At 33.3% G+C, this 27,609-nt stretch overlaps 1 protein-coding gene across 1 annotated transcript; it reads right to left on the reverse strand.

The window, feature by feature from the left end:
* Positions 1-1,946: 1,946 nt before the first annotated feature.
* On the reverse strand, positions 1,947-27,600 carry LOC106055033 (dTDP-D-glucose 4,6-dehydratase-like). The gene is made up of 13 exons (XM_056017091.1): positions 27,507-27,600; positions 23,984-24,045; positions 23,041-23,097; positions 22,509-22,563; positions 21,410-21,501; positions 20,999-21,112; positions 19,332-19,485; positions 18,962-19,014; positions 18,071-18,197; positions 16,153-16,238; positions 14,412-14,525; positions 12,919-13,020; positions 1,947-11,475 (listed from the first exon to the last, which is right to left on the reverse strand). The coding sequence occupies exons 1-13, from the start codon at positions 27,547-27,549 to the stop codon at positions 11,320-11,322; spliced, it is 1,215 nt and encodes a 404-aa protein (XP_055873066.1). The 5' UTR covers positions 27,550-27,600; the 3' UTR covers positions 1,947-11,319.
* Positions 27,601-27,609: the final 9 nt, after the last annotated feature.

The following is a 27,609-nucleotide window of genomic DNA, read 5'->3' on the forward strand; positions in this document are numbered from 1 at the left end:
ATTTTGGGTTTCTGGCACAACTTAGGCCATGTCGTGCCCATTAACTCTGTAGAGTTACGTTCCCTTAATAGCACAGGATCTAAATGTTATACCGCTAATTTAAGTTAATAAAAAATAAGGGCCATTCATAGCACATATAGTAAAAATGTATATAATTTAATAAAAATCTGTTGTACATATTAGATATTCACAATTACTTTGACCTATCTCAAATCAAACTTTCGTAATCAACCCCACCTCCCGGATAAAGCCCAGTATTTTCCCAGGTCGACATAGGCTTAACGAAACAATGTTTTTAAGTTGTCTGCCCCAAAATATTTCCCCCTAATACCCTGGTATCTGGGGCAATCAAGGAGGGTGTGTCCCACGGTGAGACAAGAGTCAGTAGTACTCACACAGTGGGGGCTCTTCTCTCTGTATTAGATTCCAAATTATAGATAAACATTGAATTTTCTCTAATTTATTTCTATCCTAGACTTAGTTGTGTCTATCGATTATGTTTAGAATGAAATTCAGGTTTTATCTCTAGTAAGTAGTAGGATCATTTATTGGTCATTATGATATCCAGATTAGATCTAGATCTAGAATATATATAAAATATATTAGAAGATTAGATTGTTATATCTAGAATTCTCAGTAGCCAAAAGACCTTTTTAAATCACAGATGAAAATCTTTGACTATGTAAGTAATATAGGCCTAAGTTTTTAGAAATATGTTATTGAGGACCAATACAAAACACTTCAGTGGGTTTACTTCGAGTTTAAAATAGAATGAAACATTTGTTTTGAGTTTGGAAGTATAAAGAATGTACAGACATTTAGCTATGGCGCTGTTTCGTTATTAAACTCATTTGAAACGGATTTTCCCCATTTTTATATATATTTTTTTTTTTTTGGGCCGCTGAAAACATCTCATCTTTGTGTGCAAACTGCAAGGTTGAAATTGCAGCTACATTATAGACAACATGCAGCAACAACTTTTGTGAACGATTCCACCCTCTCCCCCATACCTAGCTTGTTAAACAACTGTACTTAACTGACAAAGACTATACAATCTAGCAGTAGGCCTACACAGAAGCATGGGCTGACACACTGTCCACCAAAGAGAAACCCTTACCAAAGACGTGCGCAGAGTATAATTTGACCCCAGCGGTTAACAGCTTTTAAAATATGACAAAATATGCAGGCCGCAACTGGGTCTGCATAGTAATGTAAAATATAAAACTGTTCTTTAATCTTCAAACCCAAAGACAATGTATTATTATGGTAGAACAAGCGAAAAATACTTTTAAAATAACAAAGCTTATTTAAGGGAAATAAGCGCAATAATACTGCAATATAGCTTAATGCTGCAAGATTTATACGATTGATTAATTACCACTAATCAATTAGGGGGTGCACTGGATGAGTGGTAAGGCGCTTGGCTTCTGAATCTGGGGTTCTGGGTTCAAATCTCATTTAATACTGGGATTTTTAATTTCGGAATTTATAGGGCGCCCCCGAGTCCACCTAACTCCAATGGTTACCTGACTTGAGTTGGGCAAAGTAAAGGCGGTTGGTTGTTGTGCTGGCCACATGACACCCTGCTTGTTAACCATTGGCTAAAAAAGCAGATGACCTTAACATCATCTGCTCTATGAATTACAAGGTCTGAAAGGGGAACTTTACTTTACTTTTACTAATCAAATCAATTAACTATTTAGTTAATTATGTGATTGATTCTTGTGTTGTCATCTACAATGAATAATAGTGCAAAGTTTCAAATGATGTGAGAATGAGAAGTGGGAGAAATAACGTGTCAAAACGTAATACGAGGATTAAATCCATATATACATCCAAATCCTTCTAATAATTGATAAATTAAATACAACCCAATCCAGACCTTTAATTTATATTTAAAGAAAGAAAACAAAAATTACAAAAAAAAAAAAATTAAAAAAAATGTGTAAATATTGCTTTGATTTTTATTTACTCAACACAGAAAAGGAAAAGCAATTAGTGTATGAAATAAAAACATACAGTTTAACAAAACTTCATAGAAATAGCCATTAGTACAAGGTAAAGAAATTTGGCTCAAAGTTCTATAGATCTTATGTTCCTAACATTTCAATTCAAATCAGAAAGCAAAATTGTAATAAGACAGGTACATGGAGTTTGAAGCTTTAGTGCTGAAACACATAAACATGACATGAAACAAATAATAACAGCACTAAGGTGTCAAGGTAATTGGTGAAGGTGAAGACTCGAACCATGGACACTGGGGCTTATATATATTTCACCATATTTTTTTTCACCTTCTGTTCTCGATAACCATTGAACCTTAAGTGCTGCTATTATTATATGTTACGTTATAACTAAACACATTTCTTGAACTGTGTTTACAATTTTTTAACCCTTAACATTGCAAATTTTTATTCATGGAGAAAGCTACCAATAGGAAAAATACATATTTAATTTAAAGACAAAATTGATGAAAAATAAAAATATTTTTAAAACAGAGTCTACAAGTGGGTGGAAGGCTTTAGAGAGAAAATGTCGAGGAAAAAAAGGATAATTGCCTTAAATAATCATTCATTTAATACCAATAATAATAATAATAATCTTGAAAGCCAACAAATAGATATAAAAAAAAATGTTGGTCTGGTGGTTATTCTAAAATAAGTTTTTCAAAAGTCTGAAACAAATTTTTATTGACTTAATATGTCAGTGGATCCATTAATATGTTCTTGTTGGGTGGATTAAGAAGCGCCCTCAAGATCCTGAAATTAAAAATGCCAGTCTTCACCAGGATCCGAACCCGGGACCCCTCAGTTTGGATGCCAAGCGCTTTACCACTCAGCCACCACGCCTTCTATGTACAACAAAAGCATCAATACAAACCACCAAAGAAATCTATACCAGCATGGCAATAAGGAATGGCTGGAATACAAAGAAATACATGTAAACTGCTAAGAAATTTTGCATAAGCTCCATGACCAGGTATAATAATATATTACTTTCTCAAACACTATTCCTTCAAGTCAAGACCCGTTTTGAAACAGCATTTACTTCTTTGACTTTGGACACCTTTTATTTATTTGTACTATAACAACAACATTGATAAAACAAGTCTGTCAGGAAAATTAAATTCACTCCATTGCCCGTGATGCAATGCAGTTCAGGAATGAACTTTTCTATTTCAAACTAAAAAAAATAAATTTTGGTTACAGAATAAGATTTGGCCTTAAGCTGTATAAATAGCAAGAGAATCAAATCAGTGAACTTTGGTAAACCAGTTTGACTTGTGGCATTGGGATCTGAGAAACTAATCTAAAAACCTCAGAAGGAAGAGTCAGTAAAATTACTCTAATAAAAAAACAACAACAAAGATCGTATCGACATAGACTTCTTATTTCTGTTTTCTGAATTGACAAGACAACTGTAAGTAAATCTTCAGTCAGTGGAAAACATTTAAGCTTCTGCATCATCCTTGCCACAATGAGTACCAGCAGCCACACTACAAGTTGAATAAAACACCAGAAATAAAGAACAATGACTAAAACATCCTTCTCTCCCCTTGACAACTTTCAAATTTGAAGTGCACATGTTGAGTGCTAATTTACAAAATACAGTAGCAAAAAAAATACTGTCACCTATGATAAAGACTAATCACAGGCTAAGGTTTTCTTACCAAGTGGAAAGCTAATGACCAACGGACCTCTGGGTTCGTTAAGTCTGAACACAGTGGCAGTATGCACAAAGTCAAAGACAGCCTAAAAATATCAGTATAACGGTAAAGCATATACAAAGTTAACTTATGACATATGGTACATAACATGAAACATTTTTAGTAAGAAGCAAAAACAACAATGACAACAAACATACAAAAACATGACATCAAGTAAAGAATGAAAGCACAATATTTGACATTACATGAAATGATACAAATTTATTTAGAGTACTCATTATCACTTATTTTTAAATCTAAGAAGAACAAAAGAGAAAGCAAAATGGATGTCCCAAGGGCTGCTTGCTTTTGGCTCTTATCCAAATCTAAACTCTACAGGCCCTTAAAAAAATAAAATCAATTAACAAAATGTAATTTAGCTCTTCTCATTCATATATTTCTGGGGCAAGGTGGCTAAGTGGTAGAGTGCTTACCTTCTGAACAGAGTTGCCCTCGGTTTGAATCTCAGTGAAGTTCAAAATCCAATTCTTCTCTAAGTTTTGAGCCCAAGACTCCTGGTTTTCAGATGTCAAGCACTTAACCCCTCAGCCACAACCCAATGGTGTGAATGGGTACAAGCACGATGTCATTAAATTTAAAAACAAACTTTTAAAGGATATTTAAATGTAAAAAAAAAGAGACTGGACCTTTGTTTTACTACATATGTCAGTGATGCCAAGACTGCAGGACATATCTGGCCTGTGATGAAGGAGCTGTCTGGTTGTGATGTGAGACTATCTGGCCCTTCAAATGTTCAGCCCACTGCGCATAATAAAACCGCAGAGGGACCTGTTTCCATTCGAGCCAACAATTTTTAGCTGTGATGCAGCCTGTGATGCGTTGGCCGGAAATTTATAGCCTGCAGGCCAAAAACAAAAGCTGGGCACCTTTGACATAAATAATTATGAACAAAGAGGAGCAAAAACTATTTTCTTTCTTTAAAGGGAGTTAAGAGCTTATTTCTGTATTGACAGAGACTGTCAAAGTATTTATGTATAAACTTAACGGAGACTTCACTTTATTTTGGCAGAGAACATAAGGAGAGTGGTTGAACAAGAGGGGAAAAACAACATACCAGCATCACAAAGAGGATAAGGAATGACCATCTTGTAAACACCAGAATACAAGAACATGAAATTAATAAAAAAAAAACAGAAAATAATCACATTGTTTCAAATAGTCATTAATACAAATAAAATGTCCTTTTGTATTTACAAAACTATAACTAAAACCTGTTAGTCTAATTGTTGGGTTAATTTTTCTTTTTTCTTAAAACTTAAAACCTAGTATTGCCCTAACACCAATTAACCTAGTCTTTCTCTTCAACTTCCATAAAGAAAAACTTTTTAAACTACCCATAACGTTTAAGCTAGAAGGGATTCTTGGGATATGAGAAATGATACCAATCGGTTAGGGATGATCATGTACCAAAGAATAAGTAAAAAGAAATTAACAAAATTCCTGGTCATCATATTATGAATATTTTTCTTTTTAAAATATCTCTTATGAGGGACTGAAAGAGAAAACAGTAATTTTTTTGTTTTTTTTTAATATTTTAATTAAAACTCAGATTCCCAGCTTCAAACCAGAAAACACTAAGCTATTGGATCCCTATATCAAAACAATGGTGCTAATGGAACCCAATACAACACTTTCAGTAATTGACCCTTCCCAAGTTCAATACCAACCCAACTCAGATTTGAGAACCGTGCAAACATAAAAAAAACTAAGCTTCACAATAAATTGTGAACTATCAGTTGTTTGAATGAAAGTCAATATAATTAGATATTTCAGTAGTAACAAATCATCATCAGAAAATCAGAAATTAAAAAAATAACAAAGAAAACAATACTAACTAGTAAAAACAGCCGAGCGCTGATAGAAACACAGAGAGATTGAAATTTCAAAACATTTTAAAAAGACACAAAACAAAAAAAGATGAAAGTAAAAAAACATGAACTGGTCAAATGTCAAAAAATAATCAACAAAACAAATCAAAGTGTTCCAAATATCACAAAATGATGAATGTAGAAAACACTGAAACAAACTAAAAATTTATTTCAATAAAACAATTGCAAAACATTCATAAAAATATACTCTTTGTCTTTTTTTTTCCTTTATTGGAATAAGTATAATTGATAACAATGATAAAAAAAATAATTTCTAGCTTTCTTGAGTAGGGCAGAGTAAAAGCTGATTCAAGCCTGTGTTGATTACATTGAGAAGCAAGGCACAAACTTAGAGTACCTAGGAAAAAAATGTATACCGTCTTTACATCAAAAAAAGTGATAACAGGATGTTTACGTTTCCTTAGTGAGAAGTTCTAAAAGAAGAAAAAAAGTGTTTCTAAGAAAATTAAGTACAAAACAAAACATGGGAAAAAAAAATGACGCTATGGAAGTGTTTCTCTACAGCAGTACTGAAGCATGCCTGATGAAAGGGCTCTACCCTTTTGACGTACTACCTCATCGGCCAGCTTAAAAGTGGGATGTGTGGCCAACAGGCAAAGTATGCTTAAACTTGGCATGGCTACCTATCAAGAGGGCTCGAGGTTCAACATCCGAATCACACAGAGTTGTGTTTACTGAGCACCTAAAGGCAGTATGGAAAAAACTTCTTCCAGAAACTCCTCCTCTGCTAGATCACAAAAGAGACTGAACCATAGCTCTCTGAGAATGCTTTAACTCTTTCACTCCGTAATATTTACCACATTCTGGTGAAATCAACATTGGTATCATCATTTAGGAGAGAAGGAGTTAAGCATGAATGTTGTGCTATATAAAAGCTTTAAAAAAAAAAAAGAGTACTTGCTACATAGGGCGGAAAAATGGTTTGCATGCTGTGGTCTCCACACTTGTCTGTGCATGTCAAGTGATAATAAAAACAAAAAAACGTTGCACTCAAGATTTGCAAATTCCTGACAATGGAAGACTAATAAAGGTTTTCAGTGACATAAAGCATGTGTTTGGTCTTGCTGTGCAAAGATGTATCACATTGAATTCAATGACAACAATGAAAATATACTCAAAACACAATTTAAACAATGTACATTCAGTTAAAAAATAATGTGCCTTAAGCTTGAATGTGCACACAACAAAAATATTAGTTTCTGATGGACTTAGCAAAAATTGTTAAAATTAAAATTTTAGTTATTCCATTCATCTGGGCGCGTCTATTGTCTCTCAAGACAGTACCAGCCATTTGTATAACAACAAAAATTGTTAGTTTCTGATTGACTTAGCGAAAATTGTTAAAATTAAAATTTTAGTTCTTTCATTCATCAGGGTGCATCTATTGTCTCTCAAGACAGTACCAGCCATTTGTATAACAACAAAAATATTAGTTTCTGATGGACTTAGCAAAAATTGTTAAAATTAAAATTTTAGTTCTTTCATTCATCAGGGCACATCTATTGTTTCTCAAGACAGTACCAGCCATTGGTATAACCATAACCATTTGTAATTCAGAGAGATTACATTGAAACTTTTGTGCTAAAAAAAATTAAATAATGTTTTAATACATAGACCTACAACTAGATTAACGCGCAACTCAGACGCCATTGGGGTTAATGTAAGTGTCATGTGGCCAACACAGCCAATAAAAGTCAGGTACCTCTAAGAGTTGGAAAGACTGCACTGCTAGATCACTTAGGGAAGTTTATTTTTATTTTATTTCAGATCAACCATCAAGGGAAACAAAAATTAATACACAAAATATTTTAAAAATTACGTCATCGCATTTTTACAAATGTACACCACAACAAAACTAAATGCGACACATAAGGAAGTTCATTTTTATTTAATTTTAGATCAACAGCTGTGGTAAAAATAAATTTTTCCCATGGCTACTATAGAAAAAAAACCATTTTCAGACTTGATCGAACAAAATGTTCATCAGAATGTAATACTTTAATTTTTTTTTAGAAAAGAGAAAAAATATTCATTTTGATTTGGTTTCATTTGGTAATTTTGTAAGTAGAAATAACTGTGAACAGCAACAAATGAATAAAACATTGCGTGTCATTGGCTTGACAAAAGGACTGAGCACACAATGTATACATCACACTAGACGAAGCAAAACATCAAGAGTACAGGCCAGGAGCTAGAGATTCATCTCATTTCTAATTGATCAGACACATAGGTACTTGAGCAAGAAAGGGGAATAATCAGCAGTACTTAGACCAAAAATAAACTGATAAAATTTAACTTAAAATGATTCATTTTCATTGTCATTGTAGCACTATACACAAACAATGGAAATGCAATAACCATAAAACATAAGTCTCCGAGCCAGATGATGAATGACAAATTCATTATTTCATGCAGGTACATACACAACCAGCAATGGCATAAGTAAAGAATGGAATTGATGATGGAGGATAATTATTCCTTATGCTGGATTTTGTGATGGACATACTATTTTTTTTTTAGCTTTTCTAAAAACAAACTGTTAAATGTAGGAAATATGCTTGTCAAATGAAAACAAAGCAACAAACTATGAAAATTGGAAAAAATGTCCAGATACTTAGAAGGTCAGAGCTTGCAAGTATTAATTGAAAGCAAGTACAACTTTGCCCCTAGCACACACTCATTTTAGATAAAAATGCAAATAGGCAAGCACATTGAAGGAAGTGGTAGTCCAATGTGTTAAGCCCCACCCACAAGAGGGAGACTACTCTCATCATTAACCATCAATCAGACACAGTCCAATGAAAAACTAGGAAATCAAGTGACACTGAAGGCACATTACATTAAGTGTGGCTGGGACACTAACTGCACAGACAACTACAACCCTACAACAAGAGTGATTCAGCCCTGCATTCATTTATAGTTCTGTGGTTAATGTTGAGATATGTGACTCTTGGATAGGAGACTTCTCCCCCTTGCCCCATGTTAGCCTGCTTCAAAGTAGTCTTTAGCATCAAATATAAACATCTGCTTTAAACTAGCCTTTAGCATCAAATATAAACATCTGCTTTAAACTAGCCTTTAGCATCAAATATAAACTTCACCTGCTTCAAAATCTTTAGCATCAAGTATAGACTTTCACCTGTCAGACCATGGATACTTTGTTAAGAACATACTGACTAGTTTCTTAGACCTTGAATTCTAAATCCCATAATTAAAAAGACTCGTTTCTTTTTAAATGTTTAAAATGACTCTTGACAAAATCTTTTTTTTAATGAAGCGAAATGACATGTAGACCTATTTGTAACCAGCCAATCAAAAATTTCATCACTGATCGAAGAAATGAAAAAAACTTCAAACAAATAATACCTAGTTACAACAAATACATTAGGCCTTTGACTATGTTATGTTCCCCTTTCTCAACTTGTGATCAATAGGGCAGATGATGTTTAGGTCATCCGTTTCTTTGGCTAATAGTTAACAAGCAGGATGTTATATCACCATCACAACCACCAACCGCCATTTCTTTCCCAAATTAAAGTCAGGTACCCATTAGAATTGGACTCAAGGGCGCGGTAAAAATCCAGAAATTCAAAATCCCAGTTCTCACCAAGATTCAAACCCAGAACTTTGAATTTGAAAGCCACATGCTTAGCCACTCAGCCACCATGCTTCTGAGTCCACCCAGCTCTAATGGGTACCTTACATTGGTTGGGGGAAAATTAAGGCTGTTGGTTGTTGTGCTGGCCACATGACACTCTTGTTAACAGTGGGCCACAGAAACAGATGATCTTTACATCATCTGCTCCAAAGATTGCAAGATCTGAAAAGGAGGTGGGAATTAATTTTGAATATGGAATCACATTTACTAATTGGGCACACTTTCATGGAGAAATGTATGGGTCCATCAATTCAGCACCATATAATGCAATCTAAAAAGCAATGGAAACTTGTTTGCAGTAAGCCTTTGCTGAAAATAATCGCACTGGCACACAATAGAAATAAACCAATAGAAAAACAGAACTGGGCTACGAACCATAAGGCTTCAGGTTAAAAAACATTAACAAAGGTATATAAGACAACATACCATCTAATGAGATGAAGCTTACTAGTATGGGACACCCAATGATATACGAGCTCTTTATCGATACTGGCATTGTTGAAATAACCGCGATGTTTAGGACTGGGAAAGATTAAATTGAATAGATCTAGTGTCATCAGAGTTGTTAGTAAGTCATCATAAATGAACAATGTCACTGACCTATTTTTCCTATTGGTAAAGTCACAGGTATCAAATCAATGAACTAGTTTAATGATAAAACAACCTTTGTATTTCATTCTACATTGCAAGCTTAGAAAAAAGTGTAGTGTGCTTGCATATTGATGTGATTGGTGAGATAAACTAAAGCAGACATTGCGTATATATTGTTTAGAAGTCAGACTTTTTGTTGGTCTAATAACTATTGCATAAAATTGATTATTGTGAAATTCACCAAGTAGCAATATCTTACCAATCCTAGCCATTTACTGATAGTTAATACATTTGTGGTTAGGTGTCTAAGTTGGTCATTGATAAAGTACTAGTCAACTTACCCTGCCAGAAAAATAGTTTTTAATAGAAAACATTTTTCTAAACCTAATATCTGCAATAAATAGGTCCACAATAAGAGTGTCGGAAATGTTTTAAGCAATAAAAAGCTAAAGGTTGTGTACAGTAAACTGTTATCAACTGTGTAACCCCCTCCTCCTCTAACACAGAGAAAACAAAATTAACACATAACACACACACACACAAATATTTTAAACTGGCCTATTTTTGTACTAGCATTTGTTTTAACAACATTTGAAAATGAGAACGCTAACACAAGCCTAGACATACGAGACCACTGCGACCCTGAAACCAGCCCATTGTTTTGACATGTGTCAAGTAAAATTTGGAAATTACAGAATCACAACAGGAAGCAACAAAAAATCAACAAAATCACGGGATAAATAGTTAAAAAGAAAACCAATGAAGATTTGAGAAGTCATGATAAAAAAGGTTTTCACAAACTTTACTGGAACTACTGGTCTGAATTGTATCAACCACATCCGGAATTATCGCTCCTTCCCTTCAGATAAACATACTGAAATCTCAATGCAAATGACAAAGCAAATGTCATTTAATGAATGACAAGGAGAACCTTTCCATGTACATACTAACCAGAGCTTAGGAAAGCACCCTTTGATTGTAGAAACCATTTTGTATAAGTTGATTTTGCTCCTTTGATAACACCATTTTAGTTCACACAAGAATTTTAACAGAGTAAAACACAATTGTATAGACAAAAAATCAAATGCTTACGTGGCATATGTAGATTTGGCAGAATGAAAGAAGTGGTATATATAAATTATATAAAAAGGGAACAAACTAACCAGCAGAACGGTTGTGCCCCACACATTAATACACATGCCAGTTTTTTTTGTTTTGTTTTTATTATTATTAAAATAACAGGCCAAAATTTTCAAGCCAAAAAATATATGGGTACAGTGGTAGCAGAATATTTAAATATCAGAAAATATAATCGAAAAAAGGAATTTTTAAAAAATGTAAGGAAAAAAAATACCCATGAGGTGATAAGATAAATAATGATATGATGTAATGAAAAAAACTGGTCACTGCGGTCAATATCCACCAGCACTGCTGGACATGTCGTAGGACTTGTGTCAACTAGAGGTAGTGTCTTCAGCCAAATCACTGCTGGCATCACCATCTCCACCTGCATCAATCCCTGCCTCATCATGCTCAGGGGGGGTGTAAAAGACCTCGTTACTGACTAGGCTGCTTGGCATTAAACCCAAGCCAATGTAATCATCAAGTATCTGACAAAAAAAGATTTTAAAATATAGATGTTAATGTACAAAAAATTTTTGTTGCATAAAATTGTTATAAACTTTTTTTAAAAGCAACAATAAAAAGCACAATAAAAATGCTTTTCTGCCATGCCAGCTGAGATTAATTTCGACTAGTAACAAAGCAAGAAAGAGCTCCTCCGTAAGTTTTCTGTCAAAATACTAGGTTGTACAGTTTAATGCCTATAAAATTCTAGTGACACATATACATTCCCCCCTCAGCTCAAGGAGCTGGTGACACTCATGCATTTCCTCTGACTCTACGATGGTGGCATTGGAAATAGTAATTCAGATGAAACCAGGCAGATATGTCTCAATGAAGCAGTGTCCCATTGTACAATGTAAAATTACTGTTAGTTACAATGAGTGGACAGAAAAATACAGAAGTGCAGATCTTAGAGAGAAAGTGGAGATGGATTGTTGACACAATAGGAAAAGATACCAGCAACAGAGCTAGGCAGGCCTAGGAACCCCCAAGGAACAAGACGCAGAGGAAGACCAAAAAGAACATGGCGACGCAGTTTACTTGAAGAAGCCGAGAGTATCGGGAAGAGCTGGGAAACCATAAAAAAACTAGCAAGAGACCATGGAAAGTGGCATGTTTTTGTCGAGGCCCTATGTTCCATGAGGAACTCAAAGGAGTGATGATGATGACAACCATTTTAAGCCACAGAAGGAGAAAATTTAGTTTTGGGTGATGCATATGTCATCAGACAACACAGGCCTTATCAAATTTCTCCCAGGATTAGCACCACTCCTTATTCGTTAGGTTTCAAATTTACATCACAGCTTGTTCAAACATACTTTTAGTCTCCAAAAGTAAAATGTAGTACATTTTGGGAGTCACACTACTGCATAAACTAATCATCGCCACAAGTTCGGTTACGTTTATTAGAGTACTTCTCCTAAACTATGCTTTTATTTTGAGAGTCACACTTCTCCATAAACTAATCCTCGCCACAAGATTGATTGACTTTATTAGATAGAGCACTTCTACTAAACAATGCTTTTATTTTGACTGTCACACTCAGGGCCGACCCTAACAATTGCAGAGCCCTATGCAAAAATGATTGCGCAGGGCCCTGTCTAGATAGGGATAAGCATAATGTTAAAATTAAGACTTTGTATTGGGAAAATATATTCATCTTTGCAATACATTTTTATTAAATGAAAGCTGACAATGCCCTTTATTTATGTCTATTTTTCTGGAGATTTTTATAAGTTTTCAGGAGATTTTAATATTTTCAGATTTCCATGGCCATTTTTGTATATTTTGCAATTTCATTGCCTCAAGTTTGATTAAGTTTATAAGATAGATTGCTTCTACAAAACTATGCTTTTGAGTGAACAAGAAATATGTTACAAATTTTAAAAAAGGAACAAAAATTAACAATAACTCTACACAGGACTTACAGATTTTAAACTGCTGACTTCTAATCTAGGTACTTGGTAAGTAAAACCTAATGATTCTATTTTGCTTCCATCAACATAGAGATGTTTGTTGTACAGCAGTTCCTGAAATACAAATATTAAATAATTGTTCTAATTCTGTTCTGGTAGCTTCAAGTCTTATATAATTCATTTCACAAAAAAGTTCTAGGACAAAAATGCATTATTATTTTTTTAGTAATTAATGATAGCTAATACTGCTTATGAACTTTAAAGTGTTTATATTACTAATTAACATTGAGTATTTATTACCATACTAATGAATGAAAGGAGGCATGATGGCTGAGTGGAAAAGCACTTGGCTTCCAAACCGGGCGTCCCGGGCTAAAATCCAGGACTGGGATTTTTATTTTCAGGATCTTTAGTCCACTCTAATGGGTACCTGACATTGGTTGGGGAAACGTAAAAGTGGTTGGCCTTTGTGCTGGCCACATGACGCCCTCATTAACCATAGGCCACAGATTCAGATGGCCTTTACATCATCTGCCCCATAGATTGCAAGGTCTGAAAGGGGAACTTAAGTTATTTTTTTTTAACGAATGAAAGATCCACTTTATTGTTTTACAAGATGGTGTGATCAACTCGCAATAAGGAACCAGATAATAAAATATTATTTTTATTTAGTAATTTGGAGTTTAAAGTATATTATGATGTCGTCAGTAGTTTCATGTATACGTACATTCAAAATAATACAATAATTACAAGCACTAAGAATGAGAATCTAGTAAAATAACTTTATATATATATAATAACATGTTGTCTGATTATGTATTAGAATGGCTGGACATAGATAAATAATTATTTTTTTTATCTCATTGATAAAGGCAGATATGGATAATACAATCTTCCATTCTTCCTTCATCTACAAAAAAGTGCAGCAAGAAAAAATGAGGAGAGAGAGAGGGAGAACAACAAAATGCAAACTGTGAGTTTTTAAAAGAAATTGGTTGATATTCAAAAACCACAGATAGGAACGATGACTACATTCTGCATATTTAGAAATGAAATTGAAGGAAAGACCTCCTGGTGTGTTGCTTTCACATAGATAAATTGATTTTGATCATCTTTGATTCACTTTTAGTATTTTTAAGGGCAATTCTTGGTATATAGCAGCTATATGTTTTTCTGGCAATGTTGGATATTTCAGCTATTCACAATAAGTCATTTTGTAGGATAGATAAACAAAAGAAATTGGATTATTTGTATTTGTTCTAATATACTTGATTTAAAGCGAGGATTGGACTTTACAGCCATCTTCAAGTCCATGGGAAATGAGAAATGTGCTCATCTTCGACCACAATGGATGATCTCTCTCTCTCTATATATATATATAGATATATATAATATATATATATATATAGTGCTAAATTACTGACTATTTTTCTAAAAAAAAACTTATCTAATCAAATGTGTCAACTTGATCAATTAATGGAACCAGTGAAATCAAATGTGCCTACCTGATCAATAAATGGATTCAATGGAGTATTGGTTATTTTATCTCTTTGACAAGCATCAGACCACGGCCTAACATGTTTCTCATTGATGTCATCAACAATGTCAGTCATCCGCACCTAAACACAGTTAAAATGTGAGAGTGTGATTCAGAGTTTATAAATAGTACAGAGATACAAAAATCTCAAGAATGCTGTTGCACTTTATAATGGCATTGTCTTTGATTCCGAAGATTAAAGATGAGTGCAGTGTTTCACAGGATCACACTAACCCAGTTGCGACCTGCATATTTTCCAGCACCTCGTGCAGATAAACCGGTTGTCGGCTGGTGGTCTATTTAAGTTTTCTTTCCATCTTCTGTGCCTGTATTCGATAAGGGTTTTAGTGCATTTATAAATATACCTGTTGCATGCTATTGCTTCCAAAGAGCACCCATGTAACAATGATATGACCTATTAAAGGGTACAGCTACTAAATAATCCCCCTTTTGACCTAATGGCAGATATAGTTAAAATTAGCCTTATGAGATATATCATTAACCTTCCCTGTGCGACCAATAGTTACTAATGAGTTCCCATGTGACCTTTAGCTAGAATCAGGTCCTAAGATTGTTCATCCAGTGGCATGCTGGTCCTTACACATACTTCCTAGGTGATTAAACAAAATCTTCGTGTGTATAATTATACTAATGTATGCTAAATTATAAGACCTAACAAAGTCTCATGTATACATGTAAAGCAAGAAATTTATCTACAATAAGTCAAAACTCTTTTTTACTAATAAACTCTAAGAAGATATGGTTTGCATCAAACTAGGACAAAGAAACAAAGTAATGAAATGAAGCTAAACACCTCTAGCACCCTGTGCTAAAAAATTTTCTCTGCGTTAAATGTAAAAGCTGCTCATAACCGAGTTTGGTGGAGAGGTGTGGTTGTGGCCCTTTTGCTCCCCTGGGAGTGCAAAGGATTAAGTCAAGTCAAGTCAAATGTAACTAATCAGCTTGTTGCAACAAAATTTTAAATCTTCAGACATGAAGACAATTTCTTATAGCTTGTTAGATCTTTCCACATTAGATAACAATATGAATGTGAATTTTTTTAATCTAACATTTTTAAATGAATCCACATTTTAATTTTTATAGATGTACTAATTATTTTCATGATCTAATCTAACTTATTTTAAACTATTTGAACCTTGAAATTGGTTTATGTCTGATAGGATTGGTTTCTACCCTGACCCTAGGAAGTTGTAGAGCATGTCAAAAACTCTGATAAAAAACATTCTAAAAGTTAATTGTTTAATAATTGATAATAATAGATAATTGTTTTTTTAACTGACCTTAATTTTTTATTTACTTATTCTAACCTGAGGGGGCGCAGTGGCAGAGTGGTTAAGCACTTGGCTTCCGAACCTGGGGTCCTGGGTTTGAATTTATGTGAAGACTGGGATTTTGAATTTCCAGATTTTTAGGACACTCTGAGTTCAATGGGTACCTGACCTTAGATGGGGGAAAGTAAAGTTTGGTTGGTCATTGTGCTTGCCACATGACTCCCTGCTTGTTAACTATTGGCCAAAAGAACAGACGACCTTGCCTATAGATAGGAAAGGTCTGAAAGGAAACTGTTCTAACCTAGTAAATTATGGAATATGTCAAACAGATTCTGATATCAAACATTCTATGTCTAATACATAAAGTCACTACATTATATTTATGCTATGCAAAAAAGATTCCAATAGTACACTTACTCTAGCCAAATTAGAAAACACTGAGCCTAGAAAGTCATAGTTGATGTCAAATAGTTCTGATATTAAACTGCTAATCAATCCTTGAGCTGTGAAAAAAAAAAAAAAAGAGCTAAGCAATTAATTCCTTAACTCTTTCTCTCTGTAATTATTTTTCAATTCTGATAGAATTATTCATTTTCCCCCATTAGCACATTCTCTCCTGTTATGATGTGATTTAGGATTAAACTTCAATAACGTTTTTGTTTGTCATCAGAAAATGTTATTTTTGGTATCGAGTTCAAAGGGGAAAGCATGCTCGATTTAAAAATCACAAATTATAGTTTATGCAACAAAAGTTCATTTAATTTAGAGTTAACTCTTTCACTCCTAACTGACGATACCAGCGTTGATTCCATCAGAATGTGGTAAATAATTACGGAGAGAAAGAGTTAAGAGTTAAAATTACTTGTCCTTAACAAATTTCACGAGGTGAATGGAATCGAGGAATAGCATAACATCTCAAGTCAAAATCTTGAACATGATTCCAATTATTAGGAGCAGGGTTTAGGGTTTATTTTATGTGAGTTGTCAGTTTGATATGAGAATAAATTTCCAAAGCATTTCTTTTTTATGCAAGGGAGATTATGTGTGTTAGGCCAGTAGTCAGTTGGAATTGCTAATCTGGTCCTGGTCAGCAGTATTGTAAAAAGGGGATATACCTAGGTTCTATTGTTTTGTATTGGTACAGCTCAAAGGCTATAATGTCTAAGCCTGCTGACAAATTATGCTTTAATTGTTATTACCTAGTATTATATCACTAGCACAAATGCCCAGGTGCTGTCAGTAGTTCTTGGTGCATTTATCTGTTTTACTTATGGAAATATATTATATTGCATATGTGGAATAGTCTTGTAAATAAATCCTATGACTTTCAACTTTCTTGCTCCATTGTTGCTTGTTAGTAGAGACATGATCATACTACATTACAATAAAATGGTCAGCCTAGGTAAAATATCCTTCATTTATATGTACTACCCGCTATCAGCCATATTGCGAATAGATCCTATAGTACACACTGACGGACCAGCATCACATTTGATCTTTACAGTAGAAGTAGTTCTTTACACCAACCACAGACCATTAGCTCATCGGCTGATTTATCACCAGACCACAAAGACATGTGCTTAGTCAAGTTATGTGATCTGACAGGTAAGTTTCATTGAACAAAACAAAAAAAAAAAAAAAAGTAATCATTAAATTATTTTTAAGGCTATTTCGATCTTAATGAAGTAGATACCATATACCAGAAGGCCCCAACAATTTCATAAAAAAAGTACCAAATATATCTTTTGAAACATTTTTGCAATAAAGAAACAGCTTTTTGAAAGAAGATTTAATAAAAAAAAAAAAAATTTTCCCTACCCTAAAACGTAGATCCGTTTGATTTTTGAATTTGATAAGATCAAATTTTATTTTGCAAAAAAAAAGTAGGAAAATTTTTTTTTAGTTTCCTAGTTTTTAAATTAAACAGAGCTTACTTTTCAATCTTGCTTTAAAAAAGTGTATAATTATGAGTAGTATTCTCAAATATACATTTGCTGACAAGAATGTTTATATAAAATATACCCAGGAAAACCCTACAATGTATTGATAAACCAAGCTACAGAAGGTTTAAGTCAAGCAGCGGAACTATATCAATGATTATTGAAATCTGCTAATAAACTTCAGACTCCTTTTAAGACTGTCTGCAGCATCACAGAGAAAAAAACAACTTTAAAATCTGGTTTAAAAAAACCAACAGTGCCTTCCATTTATGGTCAATCCCGGGAAGTAGTTGACAAGATTAAAAGAGGGGTTTTGAATCAAAATTCCAGCAGTCTTTTTTTTTTTTTATTTCTACCAATTGGACCTGAATTTATATGTATAAATAACTATTTACATGTATCTCCTTTATCACAGAGATTGTAGACCTGCCCTCTGTTGCCATGGAAACACAAGTGCCACAGAGCTCTGACCGCATCATCCACATGGACTGTGTTCATTTTCAGGTCTTTCGTCCACAACATCTGGTCAGACAAGATAAGAAAGAAATGATTAAGTTCAAAACAAATCAAAAGATTTCAGTACCTGCCTAAATAATACAATTTTACATTATATTTACAAGAAAAAAAAAAAAAAAAAAAAAAAAAAGTTCTGCTTCCTATTTAACTATTACACTTTATGGAATATGGACTACAAGGGCTCAGTGACTGAGTGGTTAAGCGCTTGGTTTCCAAACCTGGGGTCCTGGGTTCGAATATCGGATTTTGAATTTAGGGATTTTTAGGGCACCCCTGAGTCCACCCAACTCTAATGGGTACCTGACTTTAGTTGGAGAAAAGTAAAGGCGGTTGGTGGTTGTGCTGGCCACATGACACTTTCATTAACCATGGGCAACAGAAACAGATGACCTTAACATCATCTGCCCCATAGATAGCAAGGTCTGAAAGGGAAACTTTGCTTCTTTAATTTTTACAATATGGAATAGTTAAAATCTGAGACCAAAATTTTAATGGGGGGCCAGGCTTATGACAATTTGAATTTGAAGACAAATGGTCTAAATCTATTTTAATTGAGTGGAAAATAATCTATTTGCTAAAACACTCTTCAGTTTTTCAAACCAGCATTTATTGTATAAAATCCTGTAATGTCATGGGACATTTATCTACTCTTTGAAAAGAATGTAAAAGGAAGAATCTCATATTTTTTCCTTAACACATTAAGAATACCTATCCATATTTACAGTTATATGGCAAATGAGATAACTTTATAAATCAAAAACAGATTGTACCTGCATCTTTTGTTTCATATATTTATAGATGGCTCCGATTATCAGACGAGGAGCTAGAGAAAATGGAAAGAAAAGAAAATCAACAGAAAGAAGAACAAAACAATATTTAAAAAAGCTTAACCAAAATTAGGTACATCATCTGAAGAATATACTTTTCATGAATAAAAGCAGTAAACAAAGTGTCAAGCAGTAAATTATAATTGTATAACTTCACAGCTAAGTTTATAATGCATTAAAAAAAAAAAGAAATTATAAAAGGACTTGTAGAATAAAACTGCCTTCTTTATGATACGAAGAATCTCCTAAGGACCAATTAATAGTGATTCTGATGTAAACCGTTACCAAAAAAAAAAAATGATGTTATGCTTACTCAGTCCGTTTCTGTCCCCCAAACCGTACACAATTGTAGGACGGACAATGACATAGTTGAGGTCAGTGAAGTTCTCCAGGGCATGTTCAACCTCAAGCTTGTGTCGTGCCAGATTGGTCCAAGGTTCACTTTTGCTGTCTTCTCTGGAAGGTTTCTGAGGACGGATGCAAGTCATGTGTTCTTTTTTGATTTGTTAAGAGTTCTGGTTATAAAGTAGAATTGTTGCTAAGCCAAACCATTACAGATAACAGGGCATGGAATGGTAAGTCAATTTAGTACACCTAAGGTCATTGCAAGTCATAGCACAATGGAGACAGGAAGAGGGCCAGTAGCAAGAAATATTTTTCTGCAAACAAAGGGGCACATGTGGGTCCCCCTGCCTTCCCCCCACATGCCAATAACATTCAAATATGTGTAGAGGGTGAATAAAAAAAAAGGTTGAAGGGGCCTAGAAAAAAAAAAAAAGTCCTGAGAATGCCAAAAACCTTCAAATACGTATACAAGCTGCATTAAAAAAAGTTTGAAGGGGCCCCCTTATGTTGCGGCTCCTACACTTACAGATGCTTACACCTACTGAAGCCTACACACACTGACATCTACAACCTACTGATCCTTACACTTACTAAAACCTACACCTATTTTGAGATAAAAGCATTTAGAATACATCTATGTCTACATTAATATACAGTCATGCCGAACTTCAAATTTAAAGTGGTTGATTCAATCATTCTACATTCAAAATCAAATATAATGAAAAATAGGAACAGAATAATGTCTGATGGGTAAACAAGAATATTTATGTTGCATCAGTCACAAACCTAGAGACAGCCTAAGGGGTACAAATCAAATTTGACACCTTAAAATTTTGCGACAAGCAAGACAGCCAGTATGCCAGAAGTAAAGTAAAAAAAAAATATATTAAAAAAATGGAGTTGTCATACATTTCAGGAAATATCTTACTATAGTGAGTCCAAAACAACAAGATAGTGAAGGAAATTTGTGGAAAATAATTATAAGACTTATAGGTCAGTTAAATTTACATATTAGTTATGTTCAGACCAATGTTTGTGTGGTCGAGATAGTTGTGGATTAACACAAACTGACTTTTACATCTTTTTTTTTATATGTATGTGCATATGATATGATATGCGAACTTAGTTTTTATAACAAAAAAGCATGAACAAATAAAATGTTTAAATATTTTGTTATTTAAAAAAAATGTCACAAAAAGAGTTTGATTTTCTATTAAACTACTTTAAAAACTTTACTTAGGGTATACTAAATAATGCTTTTAAATCTTGTTTTACAATGACCTACGTGTAAGTAAAAAAAATTATATGTGTATCTAATTTTTAAATTAAAAGCCTTCACTTGTAGTAGGCCAAAAGTAGCCATCGCAATTATTTCAATAAAATAGATGGTGAAAATGGATTTTTAATAGTGCTTTCATTTTCCAAACCTAAATACGATAAAGCACAAAATCAATATAAGCTTTTCCCTATTTGGGCTGCTAAAAATTTAAAAAAAATGAATCAATCCCAATCCTAACATATACATTGCAGAAAATAGTTCCGAGTGGTTAGAGAAGAAATTGTTGGCCTACAAAGTGTTTTTTTAAGCTGCAAATATAAAATATTATACATTAAAAAAAATAACAAAATAAAAACCTTTTCATGACTGTACACCTGTGCTGTTGAAACCTCAATGTATTTCTTGACTTTGTGTTTAGCAGCTAACTCAGCGCAGTTCATACTCAGTCGAAAAATTCCTTCTTTGTAAACCTTTCAGGTCATGCACAGAAATAAAATACAAATTAATCGACATAAAAAAAATATTTTTCTTTCCTTTTTTTCCTCTTATAAATTACAGACATTCAGAAAATAAGTCAGACTTTAACAGCCATCAATGTTATTTTAAAATAAAATCTAAAATGCTAATTAAACAGTTTTAAAAAAAGGGCCTATCTAAAAAATTTTAAAAATGTGACAGACTCAGCAAACCTCATAAAAAGGCTTGACAATCAAAATGATTTGAGCTAAGTTTGCTTAAGTAATAATTCAAAAAATGGTTCGACTTACAGGTTCACTCTGGCCATACTTTGTCTCTGCAGCTAAATTTATGACAAAATCAAATTCACCGCTATCATTACTAAAGGCTTTTTCCGCAGAAGCTGTAGCAGAAAAGACAAAAAATAACAAATTTATCTTTGAATATTTGCTTAACACGCTATTTGCTTCTAAAACCCTTATAATGACAAAACCAAAATCTATATACATAGCTCCTTGAGCCTCAGAAGACAATGGATGCACCCAGATATTGTTTTTTTTTTCCTTGAGACAGGGCAGAATCTATTGTGGCTAAACAAGAAGATTCTTAAGCTGCAAAGTTTGCCATATCTGGCATGTGGTTGACATGCCCAAAGCAGCGTAGTCTTCTCAGCATCAACTGAGCACAGTTACTGTGTGTATTAGCTAATTTCATAACTTCCTGATTGGAGACAGGATCCCTCCAGGAGATGCACAAAAACAAAATACTGACACAATTTTAGGTGAAGACATTTCCTCTTATTGTAAATATTAAAAAGGTCTGCTTTACAATTTATGTACTATGTTGTAAGGCAATTCCGCTGTGTCTAATGCAGATAAACCAAATGGAGGCAACACTCAACAAAATCCTATAGCACCGGCCAAAGGCCGAACAACCATTATAAGTTAGTCGATGCTGATACTGAACAAGAAGTTTAATAGCAATGAAGGGAACTGTTGAATGCCAGCTAACTCTCTACGTTCATAACAAGCTTCTTATCTCTAAGGCGACCTGGAAGTAGCCTGATTACATCGGCTGGTATTTTGTTATGTCTAAAACCTAAGTCTAGTTTTTACTAGTCACGTCATTGTCTCTAAGTCAAAACTTTTCCTAAACAAATAACTAATGCCTAATCATGCCATAACCATGTGCACAGGCTATTAACACAATGTTTTTGACTTGGGTGACCAGAATGGGTATCAGATATAAACTTTGAGATTATGTAAGTTGGAAGGATGGTAGTGGAACTTTCTTTAAAGGGTTACTTGGAAATTAAAAAGGCTAACCCTAAAATACTAAAAGAAAATATTTTAAGAAACTAAAGTTGTTAATAATATTTTGTACTGCTTTTCCTTTTTTTGTTGGTATTACCTTTATTAATTAGATTTGCATGACAAAATTCAACAGCCGGGCTCGCAAATGATTCCTGTAGTATGAAAATAATAAAATAACAAAGATTTAACATATGTAACATACTGAGTGACATGTTGAATCGATACTTAAAATAAAGATTTATAATACAAAGTCTGTATGGTAAAGTTGGGATTCACTATGGAAATTAGTTTATTTATAGCCCTACTTTAAAAGAGCCCACTTAAAGAGACAATTATTCTTTGTTTCTACCCCCTTGAACTATAATTTTTTTTTAAATTTGTTACAATCAAAATTATCTAAATATTAACCAACCTTGGATAAGGCATGGAATCTTTTAATGATTAAATTTTCAGTTTGACCAAGAAATAGTTGTGGGAATGTAAAAAGTATAATGAATAGATCTTTCAAAGGTCCCCTGTAAAAGCTGACTGTTGATTTGAATCTTGATTATATAAAACGAAAAGTGAAGGTCCTATGAAGTTTGACAATAGAAACTTAAACTTAAAAAAAAATAAAAATTATTACATACCGAATGTCTTGGGTTAAGCCAGGCCATTTGGGGAGGAACTTTGTCCACAACTCTAATCTAGTTAAAAGAAACAGTTTCAAGAAATGAAACATTAAAAACACTCCTATAGAAGAAAAACTATACTATACCGAGAACTATCTGATCTGGAAACCACTGAGCAGTTCATCTCAGATATACGATTACTGATCTGAACCCTTCGGCATGAAAAATGAGAACGACAAAGAAGAAGTCAGTGAGTTTGGCGGTGGTTTTAATTTGAATATTATATTAATTCACTTCTTCTTATGAATCTGATTACTTTGAATCACTGTACTTGGATCTAAGACTGTTTTAATTGTATAGTGGTATAATGGTAAAGTTCAAGTTAAAATTTGACTGCCAAGTTTCTCACTTATTAACATAATTATTCACTGAATGCAATATTCTCATTCGATGTTATGTGACTATTACAAAGTTTAATTGACTCAAGAATACTACTTCTAAAGGGGACATGGTGGCTTAGTGGGAGAGGGCTTGGCTTCCAACCGGAGAGGTCCTTGTTTTGACTCTCAGTGAAGACTAGGATTTTGAATTTAAGGATGCACCAAACTTTAAAGGGTACCTGACTTAAGTTGGGAATAGTAAAGGTGGTTGGTTGTACATGCTGGCGACACGACACCCTCCTTAACATTCTGCCCCATAGAAACAGATGACCATAACATTGGAGTGTAACTGAGTTATTTTCTGCATGTGTCCAGCTTATTAGAAGGTCATGTCCAGTGTGTGTGTTCATAATACTTCAACAATGTTTGTATTTGTTCAGTGTTTACTGTAGCCTAATCTTGTTGAATAAAGCCAAGATAGTGTTTTTGTTTTGTTTGTATTTAGTTATTTCATTACACCATCAGCCCTATACAATGCTAAGCCTGAAAGAGAAACTTTACTATGCAAGAGTAATACCTACCTTTTTCGCCAAGCTGTTTCTCACAAGATAATCCACTAAATTTCTTCCAATAAAACCAGTACCTATTTTTCAAAGAAAAAACAATTTATAAGAAGAATCAATAATACTAGATTTAGAAATATTTTTCTACTTTAAAAAAAAAACAATGCACATATATATAATAATATTTGAGCTATATATATGGCTGCTTTGATCCCCATTTTATCTCAGTATAATCAACTTAAAAATTCCAAGAGGACTCTTTTAACAGTCAAACACAAGCTCACCTCTCTCATGCCCTACTCCTATGCCCTCTCAGTTGTGACAGGGTCACAAACCTGAACATTAGACCTATAATGGTCTGGTAGTGTGGTATGCATGCTGGACTATCATTCGGTTGTCTCAATGGTCCAGGGTTCATACCCTGCCTGCTGCTATTACCAATAATACTGGAAAATTTAATATTGTGGGGATGTTTTAAAAATTAAAGAGAAAAGCAAAGAAAAAGTTGACACTAATCAAAGTCTAATTCTTATGTTCCCCCAAACTGAGTATGTATGTGTGTTTCCAAGGTGACATGGAAAGGGAGTATGTATTGTTAGTTGTAGAGAGAGAGCATTAATTTAATGCAAAGTTTTGTAGAATGAAGAGAGATTAGTGTCGCTGTTGTAACTGTGCTAAGTTTATTTCATTTTATCTGAAGCTGAATTTTGTTTTTATTGTAATAAAAATTATATTTAGTTTTGTGCACAAAGAAGTTATTCATGTCTTCTTATATTCTTATATAATACAGACGTTACTTCAAAAAAGAAGACGATTATTATTTCAAGTTCTATATTAAAAATATATGTCTACATCGGTTTAGTTGTCTAATAGCAGACTGCAAGTCAACAACCATCAACAACATCCACACACTCTCATGAATTCTTGTATCCCTGATTACCATTGCATAAAAGGCACATTTCTTGTTCCATATATATAGATTCTTATATAAGGCACACCGTATTCGGGAACTAGGTCAAATTTTTATTTTATTTTTTTATTTGGTGACAGTTTAACTTACAAAAAAAACTGAAAGCAGATTCTTATTCTGCAACTAAAGGACTATAAAAATAGCTTTGAATTACCACTCATAGTCAAGATTTTATTTTAAAATAAATTAGGTCACTTCATGCTCCTATACTGAATGCAGTTTTTGTGATTTCTCCTTCAGCGCACACTGAGCACCGTCAGTAAACACCACTATGTTATCACTAATAAATTATATGTGTTATGTGTTAATTAAAAATTATTTAGACTGTATTAAAAGAAGTAGATTCACTTCTGCAATATGTATTTATAGTATATTGCCTCTCTCTCTCTCTCTAGATATATATATATCTTATCTTATCTTATATAATACAGACGTTACTTCAAAAAAGAAGATGATTACGTCCTATGCATTTAGTCATGCATATTAACCAATGACTTTAATTCTGCCAAGTCACTGGTTTTCCTGGCTAGCTCAGGCAACCCATTTCAATAGCACTAGGGAAGAAGGAGTATTTGTACAAATTTGTCCTAGCATATGGGACGAGGAATGTGCCTTTATCTTTGTGTCTTTCAGAGTATTTTATTAAATTTTGTTTTAGTATTTGAAGATTATGGTTCAGTGTTTTATGTATGATTGCTACTTTACTTTTGAGCCTTCTGTCCTGAAGGCTTTCTAAATTTAGTGATTTTACTAAAGGTGTTACTCTAGTCAAATGTGAATATTCGTTTGTTATGAATTGCACTGCTCTATTTTGTGTCTGTTCTAGTTTCTTAATGTTTTCTTGAGTTGAGGGGTCCCAAACAGAGGATGCATATTCTATTATTGGCCTAACCAAGGTTAAATAACATTTTAGTTTTATGTTCTTATTTGATTTATAGAAATTTCTTTTAATAAATCCTAATGCTTTGTTTGATTTTTTTGTAGTTTCATCAATATGTGGATTCCATGACAGTTTTTCATTTATTATAACACCTAGGTATTTTGCGTTTTTAGTCTGTGTTACTGGTTTGCCATGAATAAGATAAGTGGAATTAATTTGTTTTATTTTTTTTGTTACTCTTAACAACTGACATTTTTCTGGGTGGAAAGACATGCTCCAATTTGATTCCCATTTCTGTAATTCATCTAATTCTCTTTGTAAAATATCTGTGTCTTGTGTTGTTTTTATTGTTCTATATATTATGCAATCGTCTGCAAATAATCTAACTTTTGTTCCTGAAGTAATGCAATTTGGTAAATCATTTATGTAAATTAAAAATAGTAGTGGACCCAAGACTGTTCCTTGAGGTACACCTGAGTTTACTGTTATCGGTGTTGATTTAGAGCCATTTATTATTACAGTTTGTTCTCTCCCTATCAGAAAGTCCTTAATCCACTGATGCAGTGGACCATTAATGCCGAAATATTTTAATTTTTTAAGCTAACTATGGTGGTGAACTTTGTCAAAAGCCTTAGAAAAATCTAGTAAGATAGCATCTATTTGTTGACTATTATCTAAACCTTTTGAAAAATCATCAATTAGTCCTATTAGTTGTGTTTCACATGATCTATATTTCCTAAAGCCATGTTGGTATGGTGTGAGGACATTATGTTTGTCTAAGTGGTTTATGATGTTGCTACATATTATGTGTTCTAGGATTTTACATGTGATGCTGGTAAGTGATACTGGTCTGTAGTTTCCTGGGTCAGATTTTTCTCCTTTTTTAAATAGGGGGGTGACATTAGCTTCTTTCCAGTCCTTTGGTACTCTGCCCTATATATCATAATATATGTATTTATTATAATTTATAATTTTATATATATATATATATATAATTTATTATTATAAAATATATATATAATATATCGTTTATAGTTTATTTATTTATATAGGCCTACCTATATTTTTTATATAATCTATGTGTAGAAACAGACAAAAATAAATCTATATATATAAATTATAATTATAGATCTATAAATAAATTATTATAATTTAATAAACAATATAAAACATGATATTTTCAACTAGGCTACATCATACAATCGTAACAATCATACTACATGACTTATACTTATACTATGTATTATTATTAGATCTATCTCTCTCTCTCTTTCTTTTAATTCCCATCCAAAAGGACCTTCTTCTTCTTTTCAAAATTTGGATGTTCGTTTTGTTACAAGTTACACCTTAAGTTTTACTTAAAACTAGATCTAGACTTAGTCACTTAACTTACTTTTACTAGAGAAGAGAGTAGAGTAGTCAGTAGAGTCAGTACTCAGAGTTCAGAGACTGAGTCCTGAGTGATGAGAGAGTCTGACTCTGACTGAGTAAGTGTAGAACTAAGACTAAGTCTAAGACTTAGATCTATTACTAGTAGCAGAGGCAGAGTCTAGTAAGTGGTGACTAGATCTATAGTCAGGACACTACGATTTTTATAATGGATGGGGCTATATCTAATACAAAGGACAAAATCTAAAGTAGAGGATTATATATCTAGACGTCTAAATCTAGAATCATTTGATTTGGCTTACCTCCAAGTACCAGGACTTGATTGCCTATCATGCTGGACGCCATTTTGTTTATGTTTTTATCATGTGACTCAGCCGACAGCTAATGTATATTTCGTATTATTTG

This window comes from Biomphalaria glabrata, chromosome 18 (genome assembly GCF_947242115.1).
Source record: "Biomphalaria glabrata chromosome 18, xgBioGlab47.1, whole genome shotgun sequence".
Classification (NCBI taxonomy): Eukaryota; Metazoa; Mollusca; class Gastropoda; family Planorbidae; genus Biomphalaria; species Biomphalaria glabrata.

Excerpts from the sequence above, each read along its gene's own strand:
- LOC106055033 (XM_056017091.1), bottom strand. The coding sequence starts at position 27,549 with ATGGCGTCCAGCATGATAGGCAATCAAGTCCTGGTACTTGGAG. Across the intron at positions 23,098-23,983 it reads GAAACAGCTTGGCGAAAAAG|ATTAGAGTTGTGGACAAAGT; the intron begins GTAGGTATTACT and ends TCTTTTAACTAG. Across the intron at positions 21,502-22,508 it reads TGCAAATCTAATTAATAAAG|CTTCTGCGGAAAAAGCCTTT; the intron begins GTAATACCAACA and ends TTTCTGCTACAG.